Raw genomic sequence first — 12,869 nt, forward strand, 5'->3', positions numbered from 1 at the left:
AAGCTAATAATCTGGAAAAAAAGTAAAATTTATCTATACGTGATAATTTATATAAGAATAAATTCCATAGCGGTCAAATATTTAAATATAAAAATGAAAGCATGAAAGTGCTAGAAGAAACCAAAAGGCAGTTTTTTTATGATATCAATGTGAGGAATGCCTTCTGAGACAAAAATCTCAACATTTACTAAAATTGTTTTGGATAAAAAAACTCTGCGTGGCACAAGCTGCTATTATAAAAGTAAGAAGCATAAACAAAAGCAAAACAGAACAAAAAAACCACAAAGGGTATGGTGAGGGGCAGGTACAGATGCATAGTCACAGCACGAAGGAGTTCTTTTGTGATGATGGAATGGTTTGTGTCTTAACTGTGGTTACACAAACCTATACATGGGGTTAAAATGCATTGAATCACATACACACATGAATGCAGGTTAAAAAAATTAGTGAAAACTGAACCATTAACATTTTCAATATTGTACTATAGCTATGTAAGATGCCATCATTGGCGGAAACTGGCTGAACAGTACATAGGACTCTGTACTATTTTTGCAACTTCCTGTGAGTCTATAATTATTCCAAAATAAAGAAGCTTTAAAAATTTAATATTAGAATCAAGAAAAATTAAAATAAAAACACCGAGGGTGGAGGACTGTTTTGCCACTCGTATCAAAAATAAAGCGCTAATTTCTCTAAGATATAAAGAGTTCTTACAAACCAATAAGAAAAAAGCCAAAATCCAAATCCAAAATTAAGCAGAGATATAGACTGTTCACAGAAAATAAACACGAATGGCTCTAAACATATAAAATAATGATAAACCTTACTCAAAATAAGAGTCGTGCAAATTACAACTACACTAATATGCCACTTTTTACCGGATTGGCCAAAAAATGAAAAGTGTGAAAACCAGCATACTCATAAATTGCTAGTGGGAAAGTAAATTAATCCAAACCTATAGAGGGCAACACTTATCAAAATTAGAAATGCACATGCCATTTGACCCAGTAACTCCATTTCATGGAATTTATCCTATAGTTAATTTGCACAGGTGCAAGATTACATATGTAGAAGAGACAGTCAACATTGCACCATTATTATTGTAATAGCAAAAGACAAGAAGCAACTTAACTGACCACAAACAGGTGACAAGTTTAAAAACTGTGGTACACCTAAAAAAAGTGAGGAAAAGCTATGTGCGTCCACATGCCTAGATCTCCAAGATACACATATTGTTAAGCAGAAACAGCAAGGTGTAGAGCAGCATGAATACTGTACAATCATTTGTGTGAAGGCCACAGGGAAAAGATAGATAATAAGGCCGTTGGTTAGTTAGCTACTGATATGGAATATAGCAGTACATAAGTAAGTTAGTTGACTGGTTTGTTAGTTAGGTATTAGTGGCTTTTTGTCATAGAATAAAATATGTCTAGAAGGACAGACATGAAATGATAAGAATGCCTCAGAAGGGGAAGGTAGGAGAGAGATTTTTTATATATACTCTTTAGTATATTTTGAATTTTTAACCATGCAAACGTATTACCTATTAAAAAAATATTTAAAGTAAAAATGTAGAATAATTTGCCCAAAGATTTTAGTTCATGAGTGTACATCCACTCAGCAGCATATACCCTAATCAGAAGGGAAATTATTTTTACTCTCAGAGAAGATTAAAATATCAGGAATCCAGCTGAAAGTTAGTCTCTGAAATTTGCACATTGATACCTTTTAGCAAAAACTTTTAAGCCTGCCTTAGAGGCACCCCACTCTAATTAAAATTTTCTCCAAAATTATTTCTAAAAACTTTTGCATAGTAATTGGAACAAACTGTTTTAAGACAATATTTAAACATAAGATTTAATTCTTATTCTTTTTTTTAAATTAGAGGTTAAACAGTTTTGAACACAAACTAAATGAAATTCTTGCTTTTTTTTTTTTAAGAACAAAAAGTACATGTTTATTTAATTCACATGTGACTGAGGCATTCACATTAGGAAAAAGTTTGAAACAATCTGAAAAAGGAGAAAAATCACAACGTGTGATTCTAAAGGAAGAATAAACATGGAAAAAGTCTGGCTGCCACTTAGAGAAAATCAAGACCACACAACAGAAATATTAAAGAGAAAATAAATGGGGTGGTGTAAAGAAACCTTCTAGTAGTTTTAATAAAATTAAAATCAAATTATCTAAGTTTGGTGAGAGAAAAAGAATCTCCATAGAAAGAAGGGCTATTAAACCTCACAGCCCAGGCCACTGTCCACCACAACTACTGCCCCTTGGGGCTCACGTAGTGACTATTACATTCTCCTTAGGAAGGTCTCTGCTTCCCCATCCACACCCTAGTTCAGTAATAGACACAGTTTTTCTTAATTTCCCAGTAGGCAGTTGAGATAAGACAGTACAGTTAATCAAGACTTTTTAACCGAAGGCTTCCACATAGCAGAGTGGATACAAACAGAGAGAGTAGCACAGAATTTTATAATCCGAACTTCTGGACAATACTGGCTCTCTGGGACCCCTGGGGCCACATTTTAATAGTGTCTCAGGAAGAAATCATGTGCCAGAGAGTTCCCAGATTTTACTCCCCTCCTCTCCTTCCCAAAGGAGAAACCCCACGACACGATCCAGAAGATTTCTGCCTGTGAAGATGTTTCCATGTAAGTGGACTGTAGCTTTGTCACCCTCACTTGAGTCTCTTCTCATGGTTTGGGTAAGGGGATCATGCCACTTAGGCCACCCAGAAGCCCCTGGCCAACAAAATTAGCTGCCTGAACACCGCTCGAAGCCTGAGGTTGCTGAGGATGAGGATAAAGGGATGGATGGATGTGCACGAGTAGATTAAAATCTGCCATGGCCAGTACCAGTCACTTTCTGAGGAGTAGAACCCTGCAGCATCGATGATCAGGGACATGAAGGACAGAGCATAAAGAACGAGGAAGGAGATGAGTGACTTCGGAGCTCTGGTGTGAGCCTGGGCGCTGGGCTCCTGCAGGCTGTGGGCACTGTGCCGCATCCTCCACATGTGTCTCCTCAGAGAGTTCATCAACACAGCCATCGAGACCAGAAAAAGAGAGCAAGGAATTGAAAGGGTGACCAGTTTCAGGGGTAGAAAATGGTGAATTTCCAGCCTCCTGCTCCGCTGATTGTAGGTCAGGTTACCAGAAAATTTTCTAATAAGGAAACCTTTATACAAATCGTGGTTCCCCCAAAAGAACAACAGGGTGATGATGAGGGAGATGAGGAGAGAGCCCAGCAGAAGCCAGGGCACTAACCCTGGGAACCTGTACTTCAGCCAGAGGAAGGTGGGGTGGGTGAAGTTAGCAATCTTCATGAAGAAGAGGTCGCTGAGCCAGGAGCCAAACCAGAAGGTGAACGAGTTCAGGAAGTCTCAGCGTAGACCAAAGAACTGCCAGGCGGGACCCCCGCGGTACTCGACCAGATGGAGAAAGTAGTAGAAGTTGTTCGCCATTCCAACCCACTGCAGGCAGAAGCAGGAGACACCCAAGCTAAAGAGGATCACGCTGGAGGGGAGCAGCCTCCCTGGTCACACCCATTCTCTGCTCAGCACCAGCACAATGAAGCCACTGGCCAGGAGTCCCAGCACACAGAGCAGAACAAAGAGCAGCACGAAGAGGACTGCGAATGCTGGGTGCAGGCTGGTCCCTCCTCCGGTCACCACCCTGTGCCTTGGTGCCTGGCCTCCTGCCTACCCCCGTCCACAGTCCCTCTTTCAGTCTCTCCTGGGGATATGAGAAGAACGCTCAGGCTCTGCATCTGAGCCAGAGCTCACTTAGGAGGAGAACGCTCAGGCTACAGAGGAAGGCGAGCTCAGCTCAGTGAGGGTGCAAATTTCCCATGGGCTCAGTTACCATTAGGCTTACCGACTACCCCTGATTTGCCTTCTCGGGTTTTGCCTGTACACTACCATGGCTAGTGTCAGTGAAGAGGGCTGTTCAGGGTGTCTGTGACTGAGTTCTGACAGAGGAAATTTTCATGTATTGAGCTATGGGGAAGTCATTCCGGCTTATACATGATTTGGGTTGAAATTTATACTAACGAGAACAACCTGTCTCAGGACCTGTCAGACACGTGTGATACATCTGCTTTAACCATTTTTTTAAAAGAATGTGGGCTTCCTTGGTGGCGCAGTGGTTAAGAATCGCGGACCTGTCAGACATGTGTGGTACATCTGCTTTAACCATTTTTTTATAAGAATGTGGGCTTCCTTGGTGGCGCAGTGGTTAAGAATCCGCCTGCCAATGCAGGGGACATGGGTTCAAGCCCTGGTCCGTGAAGACCCCACATGCTGCGGAGCAACTAAGCCCGTGCACCACAACTACTGAGCCTGCGCTCTAGAGCCTGCGAGCCACAACTACTGAAGCCCATGCGCCTAGAGCCCGTGCTCCTCAACAAGAGAAGCCACCGCAATGAGAAGCCCGCGCACCACAACAAGGAGTAGCCCCCGCTCGCTGCAACTAGAGAAAGCCCGCACACAGCAATAAAGATCCAACACAGCCAAAAATAAAAAATAAATAAATAAATAAATTTATACAAAAAAAAAATGCATTTACCAGATTGTTTAGAATGTCCACTTTGAAGATAGGAATAAATGCCCTGCCCCCTCCGATGATGCCAATGCTAGTACTCCTTCAAAGATGAGGTTCCCTTCTGAGGTACCAAGGTCACGCTGACTCACTGTGTACGTGCTAATCTTCCTCTTCTGAAAGCTTGAAGGAATGTACCCCCGTCATGTCTGATGTTTGTTCTTTGTTCTGACGAGATATAAAACTGTGATTCAGGCATCCAAAATGGAGCTGGGTGGCCACCGTGGATGTGGTTTCAAACATGTTCCTGTAGTGAGGTGGATGGACCTAGAGTCTGTCATACAGAGTGAAGTAAGTCAGAAAGAGAAAAACAAATACCGTATGCTAACGCATATATGTGGAATCTAAAAAAATAAAAAAATATTTTAAAAATGGTTCTGAAGAACCTAGGGGCAGGACAGGAATAAAGACGCAGATGTAGAGAATGGACTTGAGGACACAGGGAGGGGGAAGGGTAAGCTGGAATGAAGTGAGAGAGTAGCATTGACATATATACACTACCAAATGTAAAATAGCTAGCTAGTGGGAAGCAGCCGCATAACACAGGGAGATCAGCTCTGTGCTTTCTGACCACCTAGAGGGGTGGGATAGGGAGGGTGGGAGGGAGACACAAGAGGGAGGGGATATGGGGATATATGTGTACGTACAGCTGATTCACTTTGTTATACAGCAGAAACTAACACAACATTGCAAAACAATTATACTCCAATAAAGATGTTAAAAAAAAGTTCCTGTGTTGCTGAGAACTTGAATTTTCTGAACTATATCAAACTCAAAGGACATCAACAGCTGTTTTCAAAACAATATCTGCTAACAACTGCCATCTGCAATCTTATGGTCTCAAGGTTTCCCCTTGCAACTATGCAACCATTTCAGACCCCAACCCATTTTTGTTTAACAGTCACACTTACTTGCCAGCTCCAATCCTAATTCTTGACAAACAATTTATGTAACTTTCCTTTTACCTGTATAAAAGCCTCCCCCATTTTTTAGTCCAGAGGAACATAATTTAAGTGCTTCTTGAATCTGTGTCTCCTGGGCTATAGTCCTCAGTTTGGCTCAAATAAAATTTTCAACTCCTATGACAGACTGTTTATTGATTATTTCTGTTGACAATTCCATCCTTATTATTCCACCTTTGGGCACTACAAACACACTTCTCCCCATCAGATCATTCTCGAGACATTAAATATATAGGCAATAAGTGTAGGGAGACATGCATATGGCCAAGACCTAGGCAAAGTAGTGATGCTAGAGGAATCTATCTCCAGCTGAGTTTTCCTGTTACGCATCCATCTGCACCTATGAGCAGTCGTCCCTTTCAAGGTCAGATACTTTGGTCCACCTTTCTACCAAACCTCTTATTAAATCCTTCATGGACCTTGAGGTGTTAATGATTGATAATGGTTTAAATGGAGTTTATGTTTCCAATGAGAGAATTCATTTCTTTGTGGTTGTGCAACTGAGGGTATCTGCTTCTTGCTGGGTGTCAGTTGGAGGCTGCTCTCAGGTCCTAGTGGCCGCCCTGAGTCTTTACCAAGTGGACTGTTTCAACATGGCAGCTCAAGCCAGCAAAGAGAGTCCCTAAGAGAGAGTCGACTAGAAAGATGCGGGTTAGCTATCATAACATAATCAAAGGAGTGACATCCTATCACCTTTACCATATTCTACTGGATAGAAGCAAGTTGCAGTCCCCATTGACACTCAAAGGAAGGGGGTTCCACAAAGGTGCACTTACCAGGGCTGAGGGTCCTGGGGGGCCAACTTAGAGTCTGTCCACCACACTGAGATACCTTAGCTTTACTAGGAATATGTGAGTCGTGTTCTCCAACAGCAACATTAATGAGAGATACCTGTGAGACCATGTTGAAAAGTAAAAATATATTCTTGAATAAAAATATATTCAAGTTCATCCACAGTCAAATGTTTTCAGTTTAATACTTCAAATTTGTCCTTCCTCCATGTTTGTTTAAAACTTTTTTAATGTGTATCCTTTCATAATGTGACTTTGTCATGAAAGAGTCAACTAAAAAAATTAGTCATACAGGGCTTCCCTGGTGGCGCAGTGGTTGAGAATCTGCCTGCCAATGCAGGGCACACGGGTTCGAGCCCTGGTCTGGGAAGATCCCACATGCCGCAGAGCAACTAGGCCCGTGAGCCACAACTACTGAGCCTGCGCGTCTGGAGCCTGTGCTCCGCAACAAGAGAGGCCGCGATAATGAGAGGCCCGCACACCGCGATGAAGAATGGCCCCCGCTTGCCACAACTAGAGGAAGCCCTCGCACAGAAACGAAGACTCAACACAGCCAAATAAATAAATAAATAAATAAATAAATAAATAATTAAAGGTGCTAATAATTAAAAAAAAAAAAGATGAAACTTACAACCTTTAAAAAAAAAAAAATTAGTCATACAAATAATGTGACAGTTGTTACCACCACACATGAATGTATAATTGTATGAAAATAAAAATCCGCAATAAAAAGAAAAACCCCATTAAAGTTGGGCAAATACGCATTTTTCTCACTCTTAGATCTATGTTCCTTATACAGTTTTTACTCATTCATTCATTCATTCACTCAAAAAATACTTATTGAGCACTTATATACACAGGGCACCTGTTGTAGTCAGTGGGGATATAGCAGTGAGCCAAAGAGGAAGGATTCTTGCTTTTATGGAATTTATAATCCAGAGGAACGTAACTGACAATAAGCAAACACTTGAACAAGATACTTTCATACTGTCCTCAGTGCTTTGAAGAAAAAACAAGAGTAAAATTGCTGAGGAACAGGTGGAGAAAAAAATGTTGCTGCTTTAGACTTGCAGGCTGGGGAAGGCTTTCTCAGGGGATAATGTGGCTTAAGGGGCTGAGCAAGTAGAGCCTTCGCCATGTGTAACTGGCTGTACTTATGATACTATTAAACCATAATTTTATTCATTCCTTTCTACTTTTTCTTCCAAATTTATTTAGCAAGGGAAACTTCTCCAGCCAGAGATAAAGAACTGCAGCATGTCATATGACTTCACTTTTCACTCTTGTCAAACAGGTTGTTCCAAGATCACTTCAAGTCACAAAACAGCCTCAAACCAGAAATTGGACATTTCAGTTCAGTACATGAAAGCTAGATAACTGCAGCTTCAACCCTTCTGAGATTGGCTGACGCACAGGGAGACTGGAAAAGGAGCAGGAAGGGTCTTATCTGGGCTACAACCAAAGTAACCTGGCTTTGCACTTCCCAGGCCTGGCAGACGTTTAATGCTGACTCTCCTCCTCATGGGAACTTTCAGGGCTCTGGAGGTTTCCTAATGAGCCCTCTCTCTGCAGTTCCCTGTGATGGGGCAAAAGCACTTCTATTTTGAGTGCTCCCTCAGGACTCCTTCCTCAGTCCCTAGGCATTCACCACCAAATAGTTGCTGCTGGAGTTTCCACACCCCACCGGACAGCCCTGTTAGTCAGCTCTCAAGACCCCCTCACACACATGCTCCCTCCCTTGTGGCCCACAGCTGGCCCCTAACCCTGCCTCCACAGTCCTGATGATGTAGCCACGTTCTCCTGATTCTGACCCCAAAATTACCCAGTCAGTCTGTCTCTCATTCTCTTAATCTCTCAGGCAGAAGAAAGACCTTAGTCCACTGTGCCTCCCAACAGAAGAAATAACCCTATAAGCTTTGCAAGTGGCCCAATGGAAGCTCTTGACCACCACCAGGTTTGAGCTGAGGGGGAGGCATTCCTAGTCCTCCTTGGTAGAATATGGAATGGGACTCATAATGTAGCTTTTTCTAAGTATTTATTTCTCACAAAATCCTCTCTCTTCTACTGTTTCAACTCTTATTTTATCAAAGGGTTTCAAGAGTTATGAAAAGTTTATGTCCATTTCCTTTGAACACCTGCATATTGTGAACTGGCAACTCAGTTTGAAATCTCGTATTATTAAATCTTTGCACCTGGTAGAAATTTCAACCTTTAACATCCTGTTACTTAAAGGACAAGATCAAGAAAGTCTTGTTGAGGATTTCCCTGGCAGTCCAGTGGTTAAGACTTCGTCTTCCAACACAGTGGGGTATGGGTTTGATCCCTGGTCAGGGAGCTAAGATCCCACATGCCTCGAGGCCAAAAAACATAAAACAAAAGCAATATTGTAACAAATTCAGTAAAGACTTTAAAAATGGTCCACATCAAAAAAAAAAAAAAAAGAAAGTCTTGCTGGTCATGGTAAGAAATTTGGACATTATTCCAATGTAACTGAAACCATTAGAGGGGTTTAAAGAGAGGAGTAGGATAATCTAATTTATGTTTTCAAACAGATCCTCTGGCTATTATGTAAAGAATGGAATTGAAAGAGGCAGGAGTGGAAGAGAGCAGTCAGAGGCTACTTCATTAAACTGAGTACAAGCAGAGGGCTTGTCCTCAAGTGGAAGCGCGGGAGGTGGTGAATGGGCATACGATGCTGGCATATTTTGAAGGCAGATCCAATAGAATTTGCTTGATATGAAGATGAGAGAAAGAAATCAAGGACAAATCCTAAATTTTTTATATCAGCAACCAGGAGAATTTTATGGAGCCATTTACTTCCTCAGATGAGGAAGACTGAGAGATGTGGGGAAACTCTTGTTATGTTTATGTTAAATTTGAGATGCCTGTTAGAGATCTGAGAAGAGACGTGAAGGAGACAATTGAAATATGTCTGGATCTCAGTGAAGATTTACGGCTGGAATAACAGGTTTGGGAGTCATCAGCACTTACATGGTATTTAAAGTCATTAAACCAGATGAGATCATGTGGGGAAAGAATGTAGACGGAAATAGTTAAGGTGCTGGGAGTAAGCCTTGCACTCTTCAACTTTTAGGGGTTGAAAGCCAAAGGATCTAGCAGAGGAGATTTCGCTGAAACAAGTATTAGGGAGGGATTCCATTCCCTGAGTTCATGTTCAGGGACAAGGGGAGAAGGAAACAAACAAGTGGGGAGGGCAACGTGGGAATGATAAACATGCTGAAGAGATTCTAGTGTCAAGGGTGATCTGAACCCAGGGGTTTTGTGCTATGCTCTCTGGGGAGATGCCCTAGGGCAGACATGTTCTAAGTTTGAGAGGCCCTTTGGTTCGGACCCAAGGTTAGCACAGAATGTCAGTGTTGAAATTGGTATCTGTCCTGTGCTTTACCCACTGATTGCATCAGCAGAGAAGCCCTATTTATCATTCATGCATTCAACAAAATCTATTCAGCATGTAGCATGTACTGTCTGTCAGGTGCTAGGCCAAGCACGTAGGTACAAAGATTAAGGTGGTCTTGAGAGAGAAAGACAAGCAGACATATGATGATGATTTAGCACAATCAATGTTAGGATAATAACAACTACTGTTCACTCAGTTCTGCTAGCATCCCCATGTCCTGTTCTAAGTGCTTTACAGATATTAATTTTTTGAAACTCATAAAAACTCAATGAGTTTCAAAAATGGTGCTGGGACATCTAGGTTCCACATACAAAAGAACATACTGGACCCCTTCCTCATACCATACTAAAAAATTAACTCAAATATAAGAGTAAAACTATAAAACACTTAGAGGAAAACACAAGAGTAAATCTTCATGATTTTGGTTAGACAAAGCCTTCTTAGACATGACATTGAAAGAGTATAAGTGACTGAAGAAAAAATAGATAAATTGGATTTCATAAAAATAAAAATCAAAACTTTTGTGCTTCAAATGATACCATCTACACAGTAAAAAGAAAATCACATAATGGGAAAAAATATTTGCAAATCATATATCTGATAAGTAGTTTGCATCCAGAATATATAAAGAATACTTAACAGCTCAACAATAAAAAGACAAGTAACCAAATTTTAAAATGGCCAGAGGATTAGAATAGACATTCCTTCAAAGATGATAGACAAATGGCCAAGAAACACACGAAAAGATGTTCCATATTGTAAGTCATTATTGAAATGCAAATCAAAACCATGATGCTACTTCACATGGTTTTGATTTGTCATAGCAAGTGTTGACAAGAATAGGAAGAACTTGAACCCCTCAAACATTGCTAGTAGGATTACAAAAATGGGGCTGCTGCTTTGAAAAACTGCTTGAGTGCAGCTCCTTAAAATGTAAAACATAGTTACCATATGATCCAAAAATTCTATCCCTAAGTACACACCCAAGAAAAATTAAAATATATGTTCACACAGAAACTAGTATATACATATTCATAGCAGCTTTGTTCACAATAGCCCCAAAATAGAAAAAACCCAAATGTATAGCAACTGATGGAGAAGCACAATGGGATATATCCATTAAGTAGAATATTATTTGGCAATAAAAAGAAATGAAGTACTGATGGGTGAATTGTATAGTATCTCAGTAAAGTTGTTTTAAAAAATTGATGGACATATCCAAAAGACACAAGAAGCCTGCCTCCAGAGTGTTCCATTGGGAAAATTTCAGCATTGAAATTAAAAATAATGCAGATAAAAGAAATCCAATGAGATAGGTACTATAGTTACCCTCATTTTACAGATAAGGAAGCACAGGTACATGAGAAGTAACATCTCCTAGTTACAGCTATAGTAAGTGGCAGAGCTAGAATTTCAATTCAGGCAGTCTAGCTATGCAGCTTGTATTCTTCACCAATATAGAACCTGGTGTCTGCTCTGAAAGCATTAAAAACTGCATAAAATCTAGTGGGATGTGGAGGGGAAAGGTGAAAAACAGGTGGATCTTGGGGAGGCCTTGCAAAAAGATACAAGGCTTGACTTGAAGTCTGAATTTCACATAGGATTCAGCAAGGCAGCTGAGAATGGAAAAAGGAAGGAGGTAGGCTAAGGCTAAAAGATCATGATAGGAAAAAGTACAGGCAGGGAGAGCTAGCTGAAGCCAGTTCAGAACGACAGGAGTTTGAAGAAACGTTATTTATGTAAATAGGGAAAGAAGGGAGCAGATGTCAAAAGTGATGTCAGAAAGGTAGGCAAGGGCCAGAGATCACAAAGCTCCTGATATGTCATTATCATGTTCTTGGACTCTATACTGAAGTTTACAGGAAACCATTTTTGAAAACTTGATCAGTAAAAGGAAGAAAATTCTGCTTTGGAGCACACTTCTTTGTCTTTGTGACTCCCTACACAAAGTCATGGATGGGACACTTTGGGCCCAGTTAAGAGGTGGAAAGTGTTTTGTCAGCTCTGTACAGAGTCAGCATTGCTCTGGTACCCTGGAAATTGGTGACTTGGATGCAATGAGGGACAGCCCCTTTGATATGGATGTTGGTGGTCTCACAAGGGGCCTGAGCCATAGAGGCTCCTTGGGCAGCTTCACAGGCATGGGTACCAAAAAGAAAGGCAGAACTGAAAAGGAGAAGCATGTTAAGCATGCTATGCAATACTTGTTGCATGGAAACATGAGATACTGACCACTGGAAATTTCACCCCTCTACCCAGAATTGGAGAAACACACTGCAGTAGAATAGAGGGCAGGGGGACTGAGGCTCAGAAATCAGTGGTGGCGCAGTCACCATTCCAATTTCGGCAACAACAATTAACAACAGTTCATTTTAAAATCATATATTTCTCAAGGCTAGACCTACCAGTTCTGCTTATAATTTCCCAGACTATTCCAAGCATCATGGTCTATTAATTGTAGGAATGGTTGTCTCTGTATTATTCCCCAATATTTAGGTTAAAAAATTACAGATATTTTTGTTATGTGGATGCTTGAATATAATATTGGCACAGGTATATAAATTTTGAAATCTCACTCTCATTTAAATTTTAGTAACATTTGTAGAACACCTATTATGTTCATTGAGCACCATGCTAAGCATTTAATCTTGATTATCACATTTTATTCTCATAAGAAATAATGAGATAGGAATTATCATAATAACTTTATATATAATAAAATTTATGCTCAAAATTTATGATGATGAAAAATTTCATGATATTGGATTTAACAACGATTTCTTTGACATGACACCAAAAGCACAGGCAACAAAAGTAAAAACAGATAAATTGGACTATATCAAAATTTAAAAACTTCTGTCCATCAAAGGACACAATCAACAAAGTGAAAGGTAACCTACACAATGGGAAAAAATATTTGCAAATCATATATCTTATAAGGGGTTAATATCCAGAATATATTTTTAAAAACTCCTGACTTCTCGTGATCATTTTGAAATTTACAGAAATCTCAAATCACTAGGTTGTGTACTAACATCGTTATAGGTCAATTATACTTCAAAAACAAACAAACAAAAACTTAAACTCATAGAAA

At 40.2% G+C, this 12,869-nt stretch overlaps 1 protein-coding gene across 1 annotated transcript; it reads right to left on the reverse strand.

Annotated features, from left to right (window-relative positions):
* Positions 1-2,728: 2,728 nt before the first annotated feature.
* Positions 2,729-6,469, reverse strand: TAS2R41 (taste 2 receptor member 41). The gene is given in 2 exon segments (XM_028167117.1): positions 2,729-3,706; positions 6,398-6,469. Coding segments are annotated over 2 exon segments (1,050 nt in total).
* Positions 6,470-12,869: the final 6,400 nt, after the last annotated feature.

Source organism: Balaenoptera acutorostrata, chromosome 7 (genome assembly GCF_949987535.1).
Source record: "Balaenoptera acutorostrata chromosome 7, mBalAcu1.1, whole genome shotgun sequence".
Lineage (NCBI taxonomy): Eukaryota > Metazoa > Chordata > Mammalia > Artiodactyla > Balaenopteridae > Balaenoptera > Balaenoptera acutorostrata.